This window comes from Sminthopsis crassicaudata, chromosome 1 (genome assembly GCF_048593235.1).
Source record: "Sminthopsis crassicaudata isolate SCR6 chromosome 1, ASM4859323v1, whole genome shotgun sequence".
Taxonomy (NCBI): Eukaryota; Metazoa; Chordata; class Mammalia; order Dasyuromorphia; family Dasyuridae; genus Sminthopsis; species Sminthopsis crassicaudata.
This window is the reverse complement of record NC_133617.1, coordinates 55095086-55118465: the sequence shown is the minus strand read 5'-3', so window position 1 is coordinate 55118465 and position 23380 is coordinate 55095086. Positions and strand designations below refer to the sequence as shown.

The 23380-nt window shown below is 41.3% G+C and overlaps 1 protein-coding gene across 6 annotated transcripts in view; it reads left to right on the top strand.

Annotated features, from left to right (window-relative positions):
• Positions 1-22411, top strand: part of GNG7 (G protein subunit gamma 7) — a 375778-nt gene extending 353367 nt beyond the window's left edge. For 4 of the 6 annotated variants that reach the window (XM_074304294.1, XM_074304312.1, XM_074304304.1 and 1 more), the window contains 2 exons: positions 3512-3630; positions 15810-22411. In XM_074304294.1, coding sequence (XP_074160395.1) covers positions 3550-3630; positions 15810-15935 — 207 coding nt within the window. In that variant the 5' untranslated portion in view covers positions 3512-3549 and the 3' untranslated portion in view covers positions 15936-22411. The remainder of the gene's footprint in view (positions 1-3511; positions 3631-15809) is intronic. The other 2 variants (XR_012488404.1, XR_012488403.1) reach the window with 1 other exon arrangement.
• Positions 22412-23380: the final 969 nt, after the last annotated feature.

Below are 23380 nucleotides of genomic sequence, written 5' to 3'. Positions count from 1 at the left end.
CGTTGTGGAGTTTTAGGCAGAAATCCCCTGGCTCCGTTCCCCAAAAGCATTCTACTGACTACACCCAAGAAGGTCACCCTTCCCACAGGAAATGAAAGCTGGTGCATTCAACCTGAAGTCATGCCTATTGGCATCAGTTCAGGGAGAGCCCAGTGCCTTTGCTCAACTTCCACCTGCCCTCACATGTCCCTTCTGTGGAAAGTTTGATGTAAGGCCTTGGGTGAGAGGTAAGGGGAAGAAGCCTGAGTCGACTTCACCTTGATTTGTTTTAACAAGGAACTGGTTGTAGGATGATTGTAATAGATGCTCAATAGATAAAGGGTACCTTCCCATGAGGATGGGCAAAGTTCTAGTGGCTTAGAGCACACAAATCTATGTGGAGTCCTGTGTTCCCAGGAGCTTAAAAGGAAATAGACTATTTATAGTGCAAGGTGAACTTTGAACATGAATTCCACATTTAGTCAACAAGCATTTATTAAGCACTTAGTTGGAGCCAAGCCTGGTGCTAAGCAGACTGGCAAATAGAGTCCCTGCCCTCAAGAAGTTCCTTTTCCAATGGTGGACACAATGCTTAAATTATGAGATGTTTAAGAAAAATAGAAAGTAACCTGAAGGTAATCTCTGAACAGAAAACTCTAGCAACTGGGGAAACTGAGAAAAGCCTCCTTCAGAAAGTGGTATTGAAGGTGAACTTGGAAAGAAGCCAAGGAAACTAAGGCAATGACAATATTCCAGGCATAGGAGCAGCCTGGAACAAAGTCACAGAGATGGGGAAGGGCATGTGTGGAACAGCTGGGAGACCGACATTATCCTATCTGAGAGCTAGTACTTGTTGGAGAGCGGAGTGACAAATAGAAGGAGGGGCCAGGTGGGAAAGAACCTCAAATGTACCCTCAGAGGACTCTCCTGGAGAGAAGGAGGGCCTGCTAGAGATAGTGGAGTAGAGCATATCACTTGGGGACCTGCACATTAGCAAAAGCACACTGGTAATGTTCCTTCTCAGATGCCTTGTTTAGCATTCAAAGCCCTTCATAACCTGACCTCCTTTCTGCCTTTTCAGTCTCACATTTTTACTAGCTGTAAAAGACTTTTACTTCTTTTTTTCCCCTGAGGCTGGGGTTAAGTGACTTGCCTAGGGGTCACACAGCTAGAAAGTGTTAGGTGTCTGAGGTCAGTTTTAAACTCAGGTCCTCTTGACTTCAGGGCTGATGTCTAGCTGCCCCAGATTTTTACATTCTTAGAATACTCCTTCCTTGTCTCTCCACAATGGCTTCCTTTAAGTCCCACATAAAATCAGATCTTCTAGCAGAAGCTTTTCCCATCCCCCTCAATGTTAGTATCTTCCCTCTGAGATTACCTTCTATATGTCCTGTCTGTGGGTTGTTTATACACAGTTGTTTATACTATGAGCTTCTCCAGGGTGGGGAATGTTTTTGTCTTTCTTTGTATCCATAGTATTAGTTCAGTGCTTGGCAAATAGGAGGTGCTTAATAAATGCTTGTTGACTGGCTGAACTAGCTGGTGATCCCAGAGTGAGTATACTGTATAAGGCCTCTGTTAATCCTTGTTAATAAACACTGGAGGTTTTCTGCCCTTTGATGACAATTCGTGCAGTTGACTCTTTCCTGTTGAAAAAGGAAATTTGTGAACCAGGCCTAATTCTGGATCTTCCACAGAGGGTGTCATTTTCATGTCTACCTCCCCCAGAAAAATCATGCAGAAGTCTACTCAGGTAGGCGGGAAATGAGGATATCAGGCTGGAAACTGGTTATTCAGTTGCTCAGTCATAGTGACTGAGCAAGGACGGAGGAACAACAGACACTCCTGTCTGAAGGAGAGAGCTGAGGAGCCAAGTGACTCCAGGTCTCCCAGGGCCTTCACTACCAAGGAGTTTTTATGGCTGGGCAGGACTTTAGAAGTTAGTCAGTTCAACGTCCTCATTTTTCAGAGGAGAAAACTGAGGCCCAAAGAAATTAAATGACTTGGCCAGAGTTACCCAGCTTTGGCTACAAACCCAGACCCTCTCATGCTAAATCCTGTGCTCTTTCCTTCACATTACAGTGAGAAGCCACTTTTCATCGCATGCCCTTTCACATCTTTGCTTTTTCTCTCCCTTCTAAAGAGAAGTAGTGGCTATGCTTTGGGACCTGGAGAAACATTCCAGATATCTTCTCCCCCTGTTCCCCAAATCCCACCCTGACCACACCTGATGTCAGGTTAATGTTGTCAGGGAAGAGCCAATGAATTGGGGGTTTCTCTGCATAACACTACATATAAAACCCTATTGTGTGGGCAGCTAGGTGGTGCAGTGGATAGAGCACCAGCCCTGAAGTCAGAAGGACCTGAGTTCAAATCTGCTTAAACACTTCCTAGCTGTGGGACCTGGGCAAATCACTTAACCCCAATTGCCTCAGCTTAAAAAAAAAAAACCCTATGGTGGAAGAGATTAATAATAGTTCCCATTCCTTTGCATTTTATGTTTACAGAACAATCCTGGGAAGTTGGTCATGTAAATGATATATCTCCTTTTTACAGAAAAAGGCTCAGGGAATACAAGGTATTGCTCAAGCTTGCATATGTCCTATCTGGGATATGAACACAGATCTTCCAACATTTAGATCAGTGCTCTTTTGCCTATGTTGGATGCAAGATCAGAGTAATTTTCTCTTATCCATAAAGAGCTTACAATCTATATTTACTTCAGTTCAGCAATTATTTATTAAATTTCTGTATTCATCGTCTCCACTCACCAGCCTAGATCAGTATCTCCTCTCCTCTTACCTAGACTGCTACAATAGCCTAATCAGTCTTCCTGTCTCAAGACCTTTCCCCCTCCAGGTTTCTAAAATGTAGGTCTACTCACACCATTCACCCCACTCTTCTCTTTCTCTCCCTGCCTCCTCCCCATAGATAGATGAATGTTTAATACAAATTTATTGATTGATTATGAAACATTGTCAAAGGTGCCTGGGGAAGAAAGATAGCTCCTCTAAGAGCTTCTGGTCTAGATGCACACAAAATAATCATGTACAAAATAGAATTTGACACATGCTAACAGAGATGCAAGGTACAATACCAAGCCAAAAAGAAGATCAGGGAAGGCTGTCTGGCATTAACATTTTGAAAGATAGTTTTAGGAGTCATATATATATATATAAAAAATTAGCTAGCAATATGTGGGCATGTGTGTGATAGACTAGATAAAAAGTGCAGACAATAAATCCCCTCAGAGTTGAGTGGTATCTGTGTGAGCTGAGAACTTTTTGCAGGAAGTAGAATGTGAATTGGGTTTGGAGGATGCAGCAAAGTTAAGATTAGCATAGAAAAAAAAAGAAAGAAAGAAAGAAAGAAAGCACAAGTTTGCTTATAAGGCATGAATCAGGAGAAAGTGAAGTTTTCAAGAAACCTGTGTTGGCTAAATGCTTCTATCCAGTCCAGATTGTGTTTCTTTTGTGTACAAAAAACTGCTTCAGAAACTCAAGCTATCCTTTTGGTGTTTCCTTCCCCACAGCTTTCTCAAGAGTTTGGGCCTAGAGCTGATGGCAGACAATGTCAACAACTAACAACATAGCTCAGGCTCGGAAGCTGGTGGAACAGCTCCGCATTGAGGCTGGAGTGGAGAGGATCAAGGTAAGCACAGAAGGAATCTTGAACCCTAAACTATCAGGACTAGATGGAAACAAGCCAGGACCTGACAAGTGGAACATCAGAACTACAAGGAGTTCCCAACTTAGACCAAGAGAGACTTGAGAACAGAAAATGTTCCATCTGGAAGGGTTGTTAGGACAGAGAACACAGACCATCAGAGCTGGCTGAGACTTTCAAACATAGAATGCTTGGGTTAGAGTGATTTAGAGGCCATCGCCTAACACCTCAGGGAAAATCTAATTCAACCCCCTCATTGTCCAGATGGAAAACAGGATCCCAGGAAGGACTTGCCAGGGTCAAGCAAGTAAGTTAGCACCAGAGGTCCTAGCTCATTAAGCAGAGAAAGGATTAGCACTCAGGTAATCTCATTTTATAAATGAGGATATTGAAGCTTCCCGGTTTGGGGTCTCCGGATCAGAAATTTTGAACCTGAATGGACCTTCAAAGATCATTAAGAGCAGTCTCTGTATTTTCCATATGAGGAAAATGAGAGGCAGCATCTCATAGTACTTAGGAGACTTACGTTTAGAATCAGAAATACAGGTTCAAATGCTCTCTCAGATACTTACCAGCAGTGTTCATTCACAGCTGTTAATAACAGGCAAATCATTCATCTTCTGAGCCTTTGTTCTCTTTTCTACATCATGTAGGTAATAGTAGTACTTGCCTCAAAAGATTATTGTGAGGATTAAGTGAAATAATCTATGGAAAGTGCTTTGTACTTCACATTAAGCAGCATATGAATATCACTTATATTCACATCACAATGTATTATTATTGTTAATAATAATAATGCTACTCTCCCTGGATCACAAGACTAAGACACAGAACCAGAATTTGATCAAGTTCCTGAATCCAGTGCTGTTTTAACTCCACTGTACTGCCTCTCTATTTACCTGAGGACATAAGCATTTCCAGTCACCTGACCAGTGGGGGGCTTCCTGAGTGATTTAAATGAAAATCCTCTTAATCCTCCCCCTATTACTGAAAAACTTTCATCCACTAGTGGGTTAGAAACTGCTTCATCCTCAGCCTGTGTAGGGATAACATAAGTCCCTCTTTTCTCCCACTAGATTAAAATGTTTGTGCTGGAAGCAAAAAATAGTGTCCCCTTAATTTTTTCCTTAATGGTCTCTCAGACACCTTTAAACTATTTAGTGCTTTGTTTTGTTTGTTTTCTGAAAAGGGCCCAGAACTTCCGAGCTCAGTTGGAGACACTACTAGTTGTACAATAGCTTCTATTCAACTGCCTCTCACTAAGCTCCAATTCCTTACTGGATAATTATTCCTACTTTATAACTCATCTACAAAGTAGGAGTACATATCCATGCCCTTTTGATTTCTCTAGAGCTGATATGGGGACCAAATGAGAGAATTGAGTTCAACATATATGTTTCAAATATTTACTGTGTGCAAGGAACTGTGTCCATGAGATAATAAGGCAACAGAATTGTGGATGTCTAAGCATTTAAGCCTTTGAAAGGCTACATATGATGTTATTTAGAATCTACTGTGTGTTTTAGCCTTATACTAGGTTCTATAGAAGGATGTGAGAAGAGAAACAAACAAGGTCCTTGCTCCCTAGCAGCTCCCATTCTAGCTGGGAAGACAAAATTTATACACACATGAAATGATTAAAGACAAGTCTCAGACAATTTATCATTAAGAGCTGAACTGTGTATATCATAGGAATAGAACAGCATTAAGTATTTGGCCCTGGATAGTATAACCAAGTTTCAAGTGATTCTTTCCCCACCATCCACTCATCCATGCCTGGTAGAAGAGTGTCTTTTTCCTTGACCCTCAACCAAGACCCATTTTATCTCCAGCTTCTACTTCTCTAACATCTTTTCCAGTTCTGAATCTTATTACTCATTGACAAGGCCCTTCAAGATCATCCAAGGGTTCTTAGCCAGAAGTCTATGAACTTGATATATTGAAAGTATTTTAACAACTTATTTCAATTATCAGTTGAATTGGGTTTTTTTGCAACCCCACAAATTTTATCACCTGCATTTAAAAACACAATTCTGAGGAGTCCCTAGGCTTTACCAAACTCACTATCAAATGGATCCAGAACACAAGAAAAGGCTAAGAAGCCCTGACCTAGCTCATTCTTTTCTCCATTTTATAGATTAATTAAATAACTTATCCAAAAAGATGCCAGGTTGCAAGTCGAAGAGCCAAAATTTAGATTCAGATCCTCTGATATCAAACTCAATGTCCTTTTTGGTACTACTCCCCTTCATGCTGGGAAAGCACCTTCTATTGTATGCTGTTGTATGACCCTCTAACCTTGAATGCATTGCCTTAAACCCTGAAACTTTCTTTTCTTTATGTTTTTGTTATATGGTTTGAGTCATTCATTTGACAAACATTAATTATATACCTATATCATTTGCTAGGCACTATGTGAGAAAAAAAAAACTTAGGTAAAACCTGGTACTGGCTTTCATGGAGCTCATTGTCTAGTAAGAAAATAAGACACTGACAGAAAACTATAGCATGTGATAATTTATGGTAAGTGCATTGGAAAGAGACAAAGATGTCCCAAAGGGAAGGCCTTTGCCCTGGCCTGCAGGGAAGAATGAAAGCATGGAGGCAGGTCTCTAGAATGAGGTGGCATTTGCATTGGGCTACAATTAAAAAGATGGATAAGACTTCAAAATAAAGATGGAGAAGAAACAGCATTCCAGACAGAGAGAACAAAGGATGCATGCTGCATTCAATAGACAGAGCATATGGGTATTAATTGGACTGAGTGGCCTTTGAGGTCTCCCTCTCTTCTAGAATGCCATGGCTGATGAGCTCCATCCCTGACCACAGGAGGTAGAAGGGGTCTCTTAAGAAAAAAATCACTTCCCATTGAGCATCTGAACATTCTAAACCTAGATCTCTATGAACAGCCTAACCACAACCCTATGATTGGCCAGCCTTTGAAGCCTTGTTCCACAGCCTAAGAATGAAATGCTTTTTGCCACTGTTTGTGGTAGAACAGAAAATAGGAGAGAAAGGGGCAAGTTTTTTGTTGCTTTTTTTTTTTTTTTTTTTCTCTTTTCAAATCCAGCCTGAGGTTTTGGGCCCCTAAAAACAGCAACCAGACTCCAGACTCTAGGGCATTGCACCATCTTAGAGGCTGGCTCAGCAAAGGCCTAACAAATTACAGGTCTTCCCACAGCAGACAGTCTTGAGCCTTGAAGTACAGCTAAGCAGCTATTAACTTCCAGATCACAAACTTAGCCAGGACGGGAGCAGAGGTGTGTCCCTGGTTTTTATGGAAGGAGTTTTCCTGTAAATGCCGGGAGTGTGGGGAGGGACTGAAATGCTGTAGCCACAACACGAGTCTATTTCCAGTGTCTTCAGACTATTTTTATAGCCTGGAATGGTCAACTTTTAAAATAGACCCACAAAAACCAAATTGGGTCCTGGAAATCAAAGGAGACAATCCAATGAAGAGTTGGATTAGGAACAGAGACACAGCAGTTTTCCCTGTCTTTGGGGAGAGCCTCCAGTCTGTCCATCTCAATCTAACCCAGTTAAAGCATTGGACTGACTAATCAGAGGACAAAAATTCTAGTCCCAGCTGCTCTACCAACAGGTCAATCATATCACCTCTCAGGGTCTTATCTCATAATTATGATTATGACTTCTATTGGGGTCTTATCGGTAACTGAGGGACTTAGATGAGCTACCTCTGGGGTCCCCTTCCAATTCTAAATTGTATTTCTGGTCCAGACTAAATATGCACTCCACATACTATGTGTAGATAACTTGAGTCCATCCCATTGCCCCCTTTTTTTTAATTGAATATTGCCACCAAGTATCTGATAAAAATATCTTTCCAGAAATAGAGAACTTGGGAGAATGAAGTTTCATTCATAACAGCAACCCTCAGTTTGTAGAGGGCCTGCTACTTTGACCTAGGCCCAAAAGCTTGAACTCTTAAGGAGACCTATTTTGGTAGGTGGCCTAGAAGACAGTGGAGAAACCCATCATATATATAAGCAGTATTGACAGGTGCAGAAGGGGTGACTTAAATGACAACATCAAAGAAAAGTAGAATAGCCAATCATGTAATGATGAAAGTAAAGAATGATCAGTGATCACTGAGGCTTGTGAGGTATTGAGAGACCTCTCCAGGGCATCAGGCAAATTCTCTCTGAAGAATTTATTGAAGGAAAAGGACAAAAACCATGTAAAATAAGATATAGAGGGAGTCCATAATTGCCTTCATGAAGGAAGATCTGCATTAATTAGGTTACAGAGCTGCCCAAGTATAAGGAAAATGTGGGCAAGTAAAACTTTTCCACAATGGAAGGAACTATTTTCAAACTATAGACCTTTGGAATGTCAGAGGACCTGAGAAGTCATCATCTTCTGTTTCCTCTCTCTAGAGAGTTGGGGAAAAAAGGTCCAAAGATATAAAAATGTATTTGTGGCAGACTCACAACTAAGCCCCAGGTCTCCTACCTTGAGAGATAATGTTTTCTGTATACAAGGTACCAAAAAGGCTAGATAAGCTTCAGGAAAGCAATTCCAGCATCTGGTGGCAAGTGAACTAGATTAACTACTAAAGCTAACTACTAAAGCTCCTTCCTCTAGGATGCTATGTCATCCATGGACTCCTTTCTTTGACTTATACAGTTGGAAAATCAGAGCTCTCTGGTCATAGGCCTTAAAGTAGGTTGCAGGGTCATAAGATTTAGATCTGGAAAGGACCTTGGAAGCCATTAAGTCCAAGCCCATCATTTCACAAATAAAGAGGCCAATCTTTTAACAGAGAAGTTAAATGATTTGCCTAAATTCACACAGCTAGTAAGTTTCTGAGTCAGGATTTGAACAAGGGCATTCCTGTTCTGAAATCTGCACCTTACCCACTGTGCCATACCATCCCTTCCTTTTAAATATATATGTGTGTGTGTATTTGTATCTTTTTTACTTTATAAATCTCTTTATTTTTTTTCAATTAACAAAATTTTACCTTTCTATCTTATGCCAGTTCTCCACAACCAACAGCAATTGAGAATGGAAAAAATAGAAAGAAGAAAGAAATCCCCATCACAAACATGTTATGTCAAGCAAAATAAATTTCTGCATTGGTCATATCCAAAAATATATTTATTTCATTCTATACTTTGATCCTTACATGTCTATCAGGAGGTATGATAACATATTTCATCATTAATCCTTGGAATCATATTTGATCATTATGATGATCAAAGTTCCTGCTTCTGTCAAAGTTATTTTCTTTATCTTATTCTTGTCATTTTATAAATTGTTCTCCTGGTTCTTTCCATCTCCCTCTGCAGCAGTTTATATAACCTTCCCAGGTTTCTTCTTTTATTTTTTTTAATTAATTTTTATAATTATAACATTTTCTTTGACAGTACATATGCATAGGTAAATTTTTTTTTTACAACATTATCCCTTGTACTCCCTTCTATTCCGAGTTTTTCCCCTCCTTCCCTCCACCCCCTCCCCTAGATGGCAGGCATTCCCATACATATTAAATATCTTATAGTATATCCTAGGTACAATATATATGTGCAGAACTGAATTTTGTTGTTGTTGCAAAGGAAGGATTGTATTCACAAGGTAAAAATAATCTGGGAAGAGAAACAAAACAAAACAAAACAAAACAAAACAAAACAAAAATGCTCTTAGTTTACACTCATTTCCCAGTGTTCCTTTTCTGGGTATAGCTGATTCTGTCCATCATTGATCAATTGGAATTGGATTAGCTCTTCTCTATGTTGAAGATATCCACTTCCATCAGAATACATCCTCATACAGTATCATTGTTGAAGTGTATAATGATCCCCTAGTTCTACTCGTTTCACTCAGCATCAGTTGATATGTCTCTCCAAGCCTTTCTGTATTCCTCCTGTTGGTCATTTCTTACAGAACAATAATATTCCATAACCTTCATATACCATAATTTACCCAACCATTCTCCAATGGATGGACATCCATTCATTTTGCAGTTTCTAGCCACTATGAAAAGAGCTGCCACAAACATTTTGGCACTTACAGGTCCCTTTCCCTTCTTTAGTATTTCCTTGGGATATAAGCCCAGTAGTAACACTGCTGGGTCAAAGGGTATGCACAGTTTGATAACTTTTTGGGCATAATTCCAAATTGCTCTCCAGAATGGCCGGATTCTTTCACAACTCCACCAACAATGTATTAGTGTCCCAGTTTTCCCACATCCTCTCCAACATTCATCATTATTTGTTCCTGTCATCTTAGCCAATCTGACAGGTGTGTAATGATATCTCAGAGTTGTCTTAACTTGCATTTCTCTGATCAATAGTGATTTGGAACACTCTTTCATATGAGTGGATATAGTTTTAATTTCATCATCTGAAAATAGTCTGTTCATATCCTTTGACCATTTATCAATTGGAGAATGGCTTGATTTCTTATAAATTAAAGTCAATTCTCTGTATATTTTGGAGATGAGGCCTTTATCAGAACCTTTAACTAAAAATGTTTTCCCAATTTGTTACTTCCCTTCTAATTTTGTTTGCATTAGTTTTGTTTGTGCAGAAACTTTTTAATTTGGTGTAATCAAAAATTTCTATTTTGTGATCAATAATGGTCTCTAGTTCTCCCTTGGACACAAACTCCTTCCTCCTCCACAAGTCTGAGAGGTAAACCATCCCATGTTCCTCCAATTTATTTATGATTTCGTTCTTTATGCCTAAATCCTTCCCAGGTTTCACTGAAACTATCCTCTTCATCATTTTTTATAGTAAAATAGTTAATTTTTCCATCATATTTACATACTATAACTTGTTGAGCTATTCCCCAATTCATGAGCACCCCTTTGGATTCCCAGTCTTTGTCTTCTCAAGAGTTATAAATATTTTTGTACATCTTTGATTAGAGTTTGTTTTGCTTAGAACTAATTCCTCTCTTAATCTAACCTCCCTCTAATTCCTCCTTTTCTTTTGTATTTCCAGGTTGATTTTCTGTATCCAACTATGTATATGTATTCCCTCCTTTGATAGTTCAGTTGAGTGGCGTTCTTGTGTCAACTTCTGACCCTTCCGTCCTTTTCCTTGTTTGTATAGATACCTGCTTGTGTACCTGCTGTGAGATCATTTTCTCTAACCTTCCTTTCCCTTCTTAATGAATTCTTCTCTCTTTCCATTCTTCTCATAAGTACATCAAGACAAGTAAGTACATAGAACCATTCCCAGGCCTTGCCTAATTAGACTCCCTCTGTAACCCTTAATGATAATGGTGTTCAGAAGGAATACATATATCATTTCCTCATATCAAAAGAGAAGCCTTTTATCCTTGTTTAGTCTCTTATCATTATTCATTTATGTTTTCCTTTTTATGTTTCTCTTAACTCCTCTGTTTGAACTTCAAAGATTTTACACAATTCTATTCTTTAAATCAGGAATGTTTGGAAGTTTTTTTAATTAAAGATCCATTTTTTCCCTTGAATATTTAGCCTTATTGGATACATTACACTTGACTATAAACCCCTATATTTTTGGAAATATATGCCAAGTTCTCTGCTTCTTTACAGTGGTGGTTACTAAATCTTGTGTGATCCTGGTACTTGAATTCCTTCTCTCTATCTACTTACAGTATTTTTTTCTTTGACCTAGAAGCTCTGGATTTTGACTTTAATATTCTTGGAAATTTACATTGGAGTTTCTTTTAGGAAGTAACCAGTGGATTCTTTTTCTACTTTGTCCTATAGTTCCAAGAGATCTGGTATTTGTGTTTTATGATTTCTTGAAATATGATATCTAAGCTTTTTGTTATTTTTTCATGGCTTTTAGGTAGTTCAATAATTGTTAAATTTTGTTGTTTTCAGGCTGTTTTCCCGATTATTTGCTTTTGCTATGAGAGATACCTTACATTTTTTTCTATCTTTCAACCTTTTGACTTTGTTTTAATATTTCTAATTGTCTCATTGAGTCATTGACTTATATTTGGACCATTCTAATTTTCAGAAGGTTTCATTGATTTGGCAAGGTTTTATACCTTTTATGCCAAGCTATCGATCCCCTTTCCATTTTGTTCTTCTATAGTTCTCATTTCTTTTCTGATTTCTCTAGGAATTCTGTTTGAATTTATGTCCAAGCTTTATTGGGGGGTTTTTCTGAGGCTTCTCATATAGATATTTTGGAGTCACTGTCTGTTTCTGAGAGTGTATTGTCATATAACAGCTTTTTATAGCAGGATTCTTTTTGTTTGGTTGGTTTCTCTTCTAGCCTACGTTTGTTTTCAAACTTTATGCTAAAGCCAGACTTTATGCACTGGTCTGCTGGTCCCCTACTTTCTAGGGGCATTGAGTATTGCATTATTCCAGATTCTCAAAAATAGGTTAGGCTATGGATCTGCAAACTTTCAGTGCTCTCAAAGTATTCTGGTCTAGGGGAAAACCCAATTGTTGCTCCCCTTGTCTAAAGTCTGCAAATTCCTGATGAGATATGAGCCTGAGTAGTAGAAGCATATTGCTTCACTCGTTCACATTGAGTCAGTTGGGAAATTCTCCTGGTTTTGAGACAAGAGAATGCAGGCTCCCTTTTGGTCTAAAATTCTTGTCCTCATTATTCCTCTGCAGGCTTTAGATTGAGCTAGAAGCTAGAACTGCTTCTGCTCTGTTCCTAGGGTCAGAGTCATGCTGCTACTGTTGGCTTATGAATTTTCTACAGTCTGGACAGAATCTGTGACCCCCATGGTACTGTGTAGTGAATTACAAAATTCCAGGTGACACTATACTTTGTACCCTGGTATACAACCTCTCCCTGGAAGCCAGAGTGTTCCATAATGATGCTTCTGGTCAGATCCCATCCTCAATGTCCACAGACTTTTTTGTTTGTCTCTGTTTTCTAATCTAGGCTGGAAGAGTGACTCACTACCTTTTTCTTAGATTTCTCCCTGAGAATTCAGTCTGATGCATTTTCTAGATCTATTTGGAGGAGATTGAGGAGTGGCTATGGAGAGGGAAATGAAGGGAGATCATTGTATTGCTTCTAACTATTCTACCATTTTGGTTTCACCTCATGCCATCCCTTTTCTTCTGCTATGCTTCATTAGAAAGACTGGATCCATTTTTGGCAAGTCTCACCTCTCATCCTGGCAAATCCAGCACCAACCAATGCTCCCCTTTCATCCTAGTAAATTAGATGCCAGCTCAGACACCTGGTTGAAGCCCTCCTGCCCCCAGTCACTTCCATTAAGTAGACTTACTACCCACAACTTCACCCCATACACACTTTCTAGACTATAAGGACTTGGAATGATGAGCCAGCCTGTGCTTAGCAGCCTTTAGATGAGAAATCAGGCTGAGTGAGATACTTGACTGGAGTGTCATCAGTGACTGTTGAACAGCTCACATTGAGATTTCTTTTAGATTAGCCTATGATTGATTTATAAACATGGTAAAATGTCTAAAATTTCCTTGCTGTGTGAGACCTCTTTCTTTTTTGTACCAATTCCTCATTCACCAAAATGCTAAGTTGCCCAATTACCTAAACAAGATCTCCTTCCTTTTTCCCTTTTAAGGCAATCCATTCTAATTGTAAATGACATCCTTCCTTTTCTGAAGCAGTTTGCTATATAGAAATACAAGCTTTTAAACTTGACTAGAACCTTAAAATATAGAAAGTCAGAGCTAGAAAAGTACCTAAGGACATAGAACAAATAATGTCAAAATGAGAAGGTATGACCTCAAATGTAGAAGACAGAATGTTGTCACCCAGTTTAACCCTTTCATTTTACAGAAGATGAAATTGAAGCCCAAATACTAAAATCAAGTGTCCCAGAGTCAAAAAAAAAAAAAAAAAGTTTAAAACGTGTGTGTGTGTGTGTGTGTGTGTGTGTGTGTGTGTGTGTGTGTGTGTATCATATTCTATGGGCAAGCACCTGTGCTTGCTGCTCTAGAGAAATATGAAGTATGAAACCTTGTCAAGAGATATTCTCTCTAGTAAGGAAAGAACAACATGTTCACAAGTAACAAGAAAACAAGGCAAAATATAACCAGGAGAGAGAAAAAAAACTTCCAGCTTGGGAGATCAAGGAAGTCTTCCTGGAGGAAGTGACATTGGAGTTGGGTACTGGAGGATAAACAGGCATCCGATTAGGGGAGGGAGGAGTACAGGACATTCCACACAAAGGGAGAAACTCATAAACAGGAAGCCACAGCGTGTATTGAGGGAATAGGACCAGGTTTTCTATTCAGAACTATCAGTGATTCTTCTAGGGGTCTTGACTGCATATCCTTTAGCTAAATCCCACCTCTTTTTCCTTCAGTTCACTGAACTATAGGATTTCCTTGAAGGTATTAGATTGCAGCAAGAAAAAGATGGAGTAGAGAAAAAGAATATCAAACTGAAAGCACCTCATCCCTCTGGGGATTAAAGAGTGTCCTCTTTCTAGAGTGAATCCAAAACATAGAATCAAGATTAGGCAAAGAATCAGAATTTAAAGGGATCCTCAGAGACCTTGTAGTTTGATCCTCTCTTCTTACAGATGAAGAAAGTCCCATGACTCACCCAAAATCACACTGATAATATGGAGTAGAGGTAGCATTCAAACTCAAGCCTACCAACTTTTGCTCTAGGATTCTTATTTCTATGTTACACTACCTCAGCAGAACCCTAGAATAACTTAGAGGGCAGATGATTCTACCCTAAAGGTAAGACTATGAAGTTGTATTTGGATTTCATTTGACCTAGAACCATATGGACTAAATACTATAGCAGACTTGACTAGAAGCAATGACTGTCCCCCAGAAATCATCCACTGAAGAAACAACACAGTCCAGAAATATTTCCAGGATTTTGCCTCCCCCTTTTTGATCTGGTCATTATGAGCTCTTTTCCAAAGACTCGCAGGGGCTGATCTACTGCAGAAATCTAGGCTCATAGAATGTCAGTGTGGAATACAGAACAAAGATTGTCCAATTTGGAAGGGACCTTAGAATACAGAACATGGAATACCAGATCTGGGAAGAGTATAAAGACAGATTAAAAACTATCAGAACCAGGAAGTCTCTTAAAACATAGACTCTTAGAGCTAGAGAGACCCTTAGAAACCATGGCAAATAGAGACCCTTAGAAAGAAAGTTAAGATTATCGTGTTTATTTAAAAGTTATTCTTCCCTAAGTGAGTAAACCATTTGTGAAGCTTCAGTAGCATCAGTGTATCAGGCCTTTCTAGAGTTGGCTCCAGTATTTAGGTAGGAACTGAAGGAAAAAGAAGAATCCCAAGAACTCATATTTACATAGCTAATGCTTTCCAGAAGCAAATCATCTAATCTCTTTCATATCATCTGATCCTGACTACATGGAAAGCCCAATGGGTTTGGAGTCAGAAGACTTGAATTTGAATTCCAGTTCTGGCACTACTGTGTATGTGGCCATGGGTTCCATGGTTAGCCACTTATCTTCCCTGAGGAGCCAGGTGAAATCAGGGAGTTAGATTAGCTGACCTCAAGGTGACTGCTCACTCTGACACTCTGTGTTCTTGATAATACTATAATAGAAAAGGAACAGAACTTTCAGTAAGAAGCCTGGCTTTTGGTCCTGGCTCTACCACTTTTTCAGCTTTTTCAGTTACAAGTCTTTGAAACTCAATTTTCTCCTCAGTAAAGATGGGATGATAATAATAAATGCCCTGTCCATCATACAGGATATTGGAAAGATGGCTCAGTCAGTCTCTGCTCCGAGATCCCGAACAGCTTGGAAGCTGTCTTGTGGTAGATTGTGTGGACTGGACCCAAATCTAGTGCCTCTGATCCTGCATTTCACAGGCTTGTTTTGAAGATCAAAACCTAAAACCTTTGCAGCCAAATCTTTTTAAGTGCTGTGCAGGTGCTGCTATTATTGCCCCCACATGATCTTTCCATGGCACTGAAGTTGCCTCCAAAGACCAGTGAGCAGCAGGGAGCTGTGGAACCAGTTATTTACTTCCTCTGAACTGTGGATTCCTCTTCTGTAAAAGGAGGTCAGACTTGATGACCTCTGACCTAGATGAAGTCCCTTTCAGCTCCAGATCTGGGAGTCCATAATGAGCCCTTACCCAAGGCCAGGAGAAGGATAATGTGTTCCTCAGCTTCCTGCCTAAAGATCCTCATGGCCCCTAACCTTGTTTCTTTGTGTTTGCTCTTTTCAACCTCTACCCACATGCAGGTCTCCAAAGCCTCTTCCGAGCTCATGAGTTACTGTGAACAGCACGCCCGGAATGACCCCTTGCTGGTGGGAGTGCCTGCCTCAGAGAACCCCTTCAAGGACAAAAAGCCTTGTATCATCCTCTAGCTCCATCCTCCTGTGCATACAGAGCCTCTCTCCCTGGAAGGGCCATCCCCATCCAATACCAATCTCAAGCCAAACCTGTCCTAAGTCAAAAAAACTCTCAACAGCCAAAACCATCCCCAGCACCATTGCGGCCACCACCACCACCATGAAGAGGGGCAAACACTATGCTTTGTGTTCGGGTGGAAAATCAAATCCAGCATGCCCACAAGGTGGGGTCAGCCTACCCATTTGAAGCAGTCTAAATGTCCTTGAGGGAAGGGGGTAGGGACAGGGTTTTGATTTTTTTTTTTTTTTTAATACTCTAGTGCCATTTAAATAGTGGTTTCAAAATAAGGGTGGGTATCGAGACAGGAGGGAGACCTCGGATGTCTGCCAGTTATTAGAGGGCCCTCCCATCAAGGTCAAAGTGAACTTAGATTTTAATTCTTCCTAGACTGCCCTGCCATTCAGAGACTCTGGATAGATTGGCAAGAGTTCAGATTTAAAGGAATTGCTCATTCTTTTAAAAACCCTACTCTTTCATTTAAAAAAGAAAAAACATATGGAAATTATGCATTGCTAAAATGGGACCAGGGGAGGATATTTTGACAACAGTATCATATAAATGGATAATGAAGGCATGGATGGGGGGGAGGGGGGTGAGAGGTAGAGGGCATAGGGAAGGAAAGTCATCCATGGATTAGAGCATGCATTTCCCAACTCACACAACATATGGCATTTGTATCTCCACAACCACATTGTGGGCAGCACTCTCTGTATAGCTCACCAGCCATCAAGGGAATTAGTTGACAGTGGCTTGAAGTGGGGAGTGCCCATCTCCTTGCATTGCCAATTTGGGAAGGGTGGGGGGTGGGGGAGGGGTATTGGGGGGAAGCATGAAGTATAGATGTGGGTATTTGAAATCTTTGATTCCATCCTAGCTCTTCAATTTCTGTGTATTGTTGCTTGAGAGGAGGGCTCAGGATGAATCCTTTGGTCTTGTCTTCTGAGAATTGGGGGTGGGAGTGGGGTCAGGATTGCTTTTTGCTTCTGAGGATAAGGGGGTTTGAAAGTTATTCATTTGTTGTTGTTATTGGGGGGGGGGGTTTAATTAACTGTGTAGCTTAATCCTTTTTTTTTTAAACTCCTGCCCACTTAAGAGATGGTTCTTTGTCAAAGACCCTAAAATAAGTGCCCCCTAAGGGTCCTCTGTTTCCTTTCTCCAAGATCAAAATGTGCCCACCTACCCCTTTAAATCCCAGAAAGATAGAACTTAAGTCAATTCAATTCAGTCCTACAGCCAATTATTAAATACTAAGTGCCAGCTCTTGTACTAATTGCCAGGTAGAGTTTAAGGCATGCACTAAGATAAAAAGAAATTGTCCCTGTCCTCCCTGAAGTTTAAAATCCTGTAGAGGAGGCAAAACTCTTGCACAGATAACAGCAACAGCAACATAAATTGGAGTAAAAGGAGCCAAAGGAGATGTCCCTCTCAAGTGCTGGAGGATCTCAGAGCATGTTTTGAAGGGTAGGGTATGCTGAATTTTCTTCTGTGGAGGGTCAGGAAAAGCTTCATAGAGGAGGCTCTACCTGAGTCAGGCCTTAAATAAAGGAAAGAGAGAGGGATAATGAAATATTGTTAGAGCCAGAATGCTGAGCTTCTCTGACCCTCAAAAAGGGTCAAAAATTCTCTTCCTCCTTGCTAGGAATGACCCAACAGGCTAGAAATACTCAGTGAGGCAACCCCTTTCACCCTATTTGCTGCTATTACTGGCAGCTTATAACAAAGCAGAGACAGCCCTTCCTCTGCTGTATCATAGAATTTGGAGTTGAGACTTTAAAGATAAACTAGTCCAGTTGTCTCATTTTCAATTGAGGTGTCCAGAATCAAGTGACTTGCTACAAGGTCACACAGTGACAAAGCTGGTATTAAAACCCCGCTTAAGGTTTACTGTCCAAAGTAATCCTCTGGGAGTTGCATGTAAACTGAGGGATGGGGGAAGAATAGAGCTCAGGGAAGCCTCTCCCTTCCCATTCACCAGCCAAATCTCTTTACTCAATAGCAAGGCCATGGCCTCCTAACCAGACAAAAGCCAGATTCTAGATGACTGAATTCATAGTATCAGATACTAAGAGATCTTAGAGATCTTCTTATTCCCCCAATGGATTCCCCTGTCCACAAAACTTATTACTAAGGAATCTTGACCTTATTTCTTGAAACGTATAAGCAGAAGCGGTGACTTGTCCTCTTTTCCTCACCCTCAGTTCCTTCCTCCTAAGCTTTGATGTTCTAAGGATGCAGAATTTGGAACCAAGATAGATTTTAGTATTTGGTGCTGGAAAGAACCTCCAGATCATCTAATCCATTTCACAAAAGTTTAAAATGAGGCTCAGGAAGATTAAGGAAGTTACCCAATGTCACACATGGCTGGGAAGTGGCAAAGCCAAGATTTCAACCCTGGTCTTCTGACTACAAAGTTTTGCTGCCTGTGAAATAGAGATTTTACCAATTTACAGAAAAGCTTGGGTTAAGGCCAATTTAGTCCAATCCCCTCATTTTATAGAAGTAACTCAAGGTGGGGAAGAGACTTGCACAAGGTCATTAAGTGGCAGAACCAAAACTTTAGAAATCTGCTCTTTCTACATTGCTGAAGGCAAAGAACCCTCCCACTGGGATAATTGTGCCAAATTCCCAGATGAATTTACATAGAACTGCCCTAGGAATCATGTAGCAAAGAATACCCAGATGTCCAGCAGCATGATTTCCAAGGGACAGCATTGAGCTGGGATTTGGGAGAAAAAATTACAATCCTAGGCCCCACTTACTAGCTAAAACAGCCATTGTGTTGAGTGGATGGTGCCACAATTTCCCTACCCTTTATCTTTGAGATAAAAAGGTGTGGCTAGTGCTAACCGGCTTTGGACTCTAGTCCACCCTTGGCTTGAGTGTTCTGGCAGTCCTCAGCCAGAGAACCAAACACACCTTCTCCTTGGCCCCTTCCTGCTTTAAGAAAAGGAAAATTCAAAGGATCCCTGCTTCATTCTACTTCAACTTCATCGCAGGATCTCAAGTTGAAAAGGACCCTAATGTTCATTGAATCTAAACCTTTCATGTTATTTAGATAAGGAAACCACGGTCCAGTGAAAAAGATGATTTGCCCAAGATTATTCAGAGTCTGGATTCAGACCAGTCCTCTGATGTTAAATCCAATGTTCTTAAGAACCTTAAGGTGTCTGAGTCCCAGTGGTCCCAAGGACCATTTTTAGAGATATTTAAAAGACTTAGTGGTGGCAAATACTGCATGCTCTTTTAACTGCCAATTGAGTGTGAGACTATTTACAAGGTGATTCACCTTCCCCTCCAACCCTAGTTCAGGAACTTCCCTGATCATATCCTTCAGGCCACAAACACGGCCTTAGGGCCCCCTCAAGATCTTATCAGAACACAGGCCAAGGATAAAGGAAAAGATGACTGAAGAAAAAGGGGAAGTCAAGTCCTTCAGGATGTACAGCTGGGGAGGGGACATTTGTCAGAAATATAACTTATGAAGACCCCATCTGCCCATATACTCAAAGATGGCTTAGTAGATCTTTCATTCCTCCATCTTAGTAGCACTGTGAAACTTTAGAAATAAAAAAATGAGACTTCCCCTCTATCTGGCCTTGAAAAAAGCAAAATAAGTGCTGAGTATGTTTCTCTGGTGAAAACTTTAAATAAAATCAAATCCAAACCCTCTTGTTTTGCTTGAAGGGAAATTGAGGCCTGAAAAAAGGAATAAAATTTATCCAAGATCTCACAAGCAGTCAGTGGCAAATCCAAAACTAGGACCTAGAGGGTCAGGCTCTTTCTGCAAAAGTCCTAGATCACTTGCACCCTCCTTCCTGAAGCACTGGCTCATCCCAGACATTCAGCTCTGCTATGGACCTGGCTGGGCATTTACACACAGGTTTCTGGGCCACAGGTGAGACCTTCTCTCTAGATCCTTTGATTTCTCAATATTGCACTAGACCTTGTTTACCTTCCTCCAGAAAATACATTTTGTTTTGCCAACTCTCAGGGCACTGCCCCCACCTTTTCTCCTGCCCAGGAGTGGGCAGCTGTGTCAAATCTTAAAGGGAATCCCTTCATAGCAGAGCCCTAACTAATAGCTGACCTCTGTCCAAGTGCCAGTGACATCATTCTGATTATCCAGGAGATGAAACCTAACCAGTTAATTTACAATGAGGGGGTTGGACTAGATAATCTAAGGGCCCTTCCAGCTTTTTTATAGTCTTAGAATGTAATTCTGAGGGACCTTGGCAGGAAAAAATTAGATCCAAAAGTTGTCATGAGCCAGGTTTTTAGCCTCAAGAAATCGTGATAGCTTGTGGACACCATTCAGTTCAAATCTAGCTTCCCACATACCTGGCCTGCCCCTATTTGTGGTCTGCCTCTTTTGCTCCAATATTCCTAGATATAGAGGAGAACCAGGTCAGGATTTGGAGAAGGACAGAGTTCAACAGCCTCCCTGGGAATTTTTGGCCAGTAAAAGCCAGCCACCCTGCTAAAAGTAAAGGACTCAATTTCTCCAAAATTGGTTTTTTTTATTATTTCTCCTAGAGAAGAAATTAGTCTCATGATGACACTAGGCAGAGTACAGAGCTAGTCTAGGTATCCATGGAGACCTGGTTTCTATTCTCCAAATAGCCAAATACCAATATTTAGATGCCAATATTAAAACAACCAATTAAGCTCCTGTAGTATACAGTGTTGTGCTCTAGGCTGGAAGCACAATTTGGATGAGATGTAATCACTGTCCTTGCAGAGTGAGTATTTGTCTGCCTTTGTGAGTTCTTCTAGAGGAGTAATCAGAGCTGGGAAGACTAAGCAGTTTTTGGCTCTGACAAACCTGCCCCACACTCTGAGCTTCACATCCTACTTTCTCCACTGACTTTTCCTTCCCTGGCTTCTTCGATGCTGCCCTATGAGTCTGCAGCTGCCCTTTCCTATGTCTCATCAAGGTCAGAAATCCTCCTTAGAGATTGTTTGCCCAGCCCCTCCATGATCTAGAGGATGAAATGGGATCCCAAGGTCAGTGGGAGAACTTAGACTCCCTCATGGGTCTCCAGCCTCCCAGCCCATGATAAGTGGCACTTCATAGTATTTTGTTGCCATCCTTTCCTCCAGTAACCCTTCCCTCTTTGGTAGCTGCTCCTTCCTCACCCCCTGTTTGCCCACTACTCAGGCCTGGAGTGAGGAGAGGCGAGTTGAGGAAAGCTGAGGATTCATGGCGTCTGGGCTCAAACTAGAAGGAGGCAAGAAGGTGGTCACTCACTTTCTACAAAGAAACATCCTCAAAATTTTTATTCTTCTCTTATCGATGTTCATACAGTAGATAAGATGTTTTTGTTTAGGATAAACATAAATACAAATAACAGTTACTGCTTGTACTTTTCTGTCTGTGCATTTGCCAAAAAGAAAAAAAAATAGACTTTCTTTAGGACTTTTAAGTGCTCTCTACAAGACAAGGAGGTAGCTTCTCTACTGCTTCCAGTGGCAGTGGCAGCAGGTGGCCTAGGCCAAGCCCCGAACCTTGGGACTATTTGAGACTGGCCAACCAGCTTCTGAAGGTGTTAGCAAGAACTGGGAAAAAGGAACCGAAAGCAGGGCATGGAAATGGGAAATGGAATTTCCATTGCGTCTGCAAAGCCATTCACTTTTTTCCGTGGCTAGAGAGGATGAGGGGCCCTGGAGAAAGTAGGATTTCCACCTGCCCTGGCCTAAGCAGGCTCTCAGCCAGGCCTACCTGGGAACCTGCGGAAAGGTTAATCCCATGTGATTGTAGGGTGACGCAATCTCCCCTTCTTGAGATAGTCTGGCTTCCTCTAAGCCTAGAGTGAGATTGCCTGGTCAACCCCCTTCCCCCAACCAGGAACCCCTGAATCCCCCTGGGTCATGACCTTTGACCCCAGGGATGGAAGCTTCTGAGGCCTGATCCAGAGCAGAAAGGGGCTACCTTTAGTCCTTGGGTCCAAGCCTGATATAGCAGGGTCCCCAAGTCCTCAGAAATGGGGCCTCTGGGCAAGTCCTCCATCTCCTTCACAGCCTCCTTCTGGGGCCCTTGCCTTCTGAAGGCCCAACTGGCTGAGCTCAGCCCCCAAGGAGTTTCCAAACTAGGTAAAAGCACCTTGGCTCCTCCTCAAGGAGCACTTGGCCAGGAAGCGGATAGAGCATTTAAATCCCCAAGAAGCCGCGTCGAACATTTTCCTTTCTTTCTATCTTCTTTCTTTGCCAACTGATACCATTGCCAAACACCCATGGAGCTTAAGGAAGACTGTTTCAGGAAGCGTTCTCGGGGGCTAGCAAGGCTCCCAGCCGCCCTGGGAACACGGCCGAGTTGGAGGGGGTGACTCCAGGTGTGCCATCAGCTACTCTCGCACAGTGTTGACTGTTTTGTGGAACTGTTGTTATAAAGTGAGTTGATACCACAATAAAAACAAAAAAGGCTTACTTTTCACTTTCCTGCATTTTCTTTCATGTTGTTTTTAAGTGGGAGGAGGCTTTGGGGGAACCAGCAGCCTGGGGTCCACAAGCTCACAGGGATATCAGCACCAAAAGCAGCACCCCCCCTTACTCTTCAAGGCAAGGCACCCTGTCATTTTACAGATGGGGAAGCCAAGTCCCAGAATGGAGAAGAGCAAGCTAAAAACAGAAGCCCCATGGTTTGATGGAAAGCACTTTAGCTTGACAGTTAAAGGTCCTGAGTTTAAATCCCCGCTCTCTTTACCATGTGAGACTGGGTAATTAACTTCCCTTTGTGAGATTGGGGAGATGGACCACTCGCTCTCTAAGAACCCTTACAAGTCTTATGATGCTTGCCAAAGGTGGGTATGGCATGCGTCACTCACACTCTATTTGATTTTCCATTTTACAAAGAGGAAAGCGGAGGCCCTGAGGGGGTAGACGAGTTAGTGACAGAACCAGGGCCTTTGTCTTTTGTTCTGGGCCTCGAGACTGGCCCAAAGGTAGGTACCCTTTCCCGGGATCCCAGGGATTGTGCTACAATTTTGGGCTTCAGCCACAGACAGGAAGTGGCATGGTCCTCACGTGCCTTATCTTACTTGATATCTTACCCTTGGCCAAAAAGGAAGGGCAGGGATTGTTGTCCCCATTTTCCAGAAGGTGGATTTGACTTGTCTGAGGTCCTAGTATTGGGCATACAGTAGCTTTTAAATGTTTGCTCAGTGAAATTAAAAGTTATGCTAGTGGAAAATAGGGTCCGAACTTAAGCTGGAAAGGTTTTAAAAAGTGTTCCAATATAGTTCATACTCCGATCTCTTCCATTTACAGATGAGGGCAATTGCCCAAAACAGAACATTGAGCTAGTGGGACGGCTGGGACAAAAAAACAGAACACACTCCCCAAAACCAGTGGTGTCCAATTCAAATCGAAGTGAGGACCGCAAAATCCTATATAAAGATCCTTG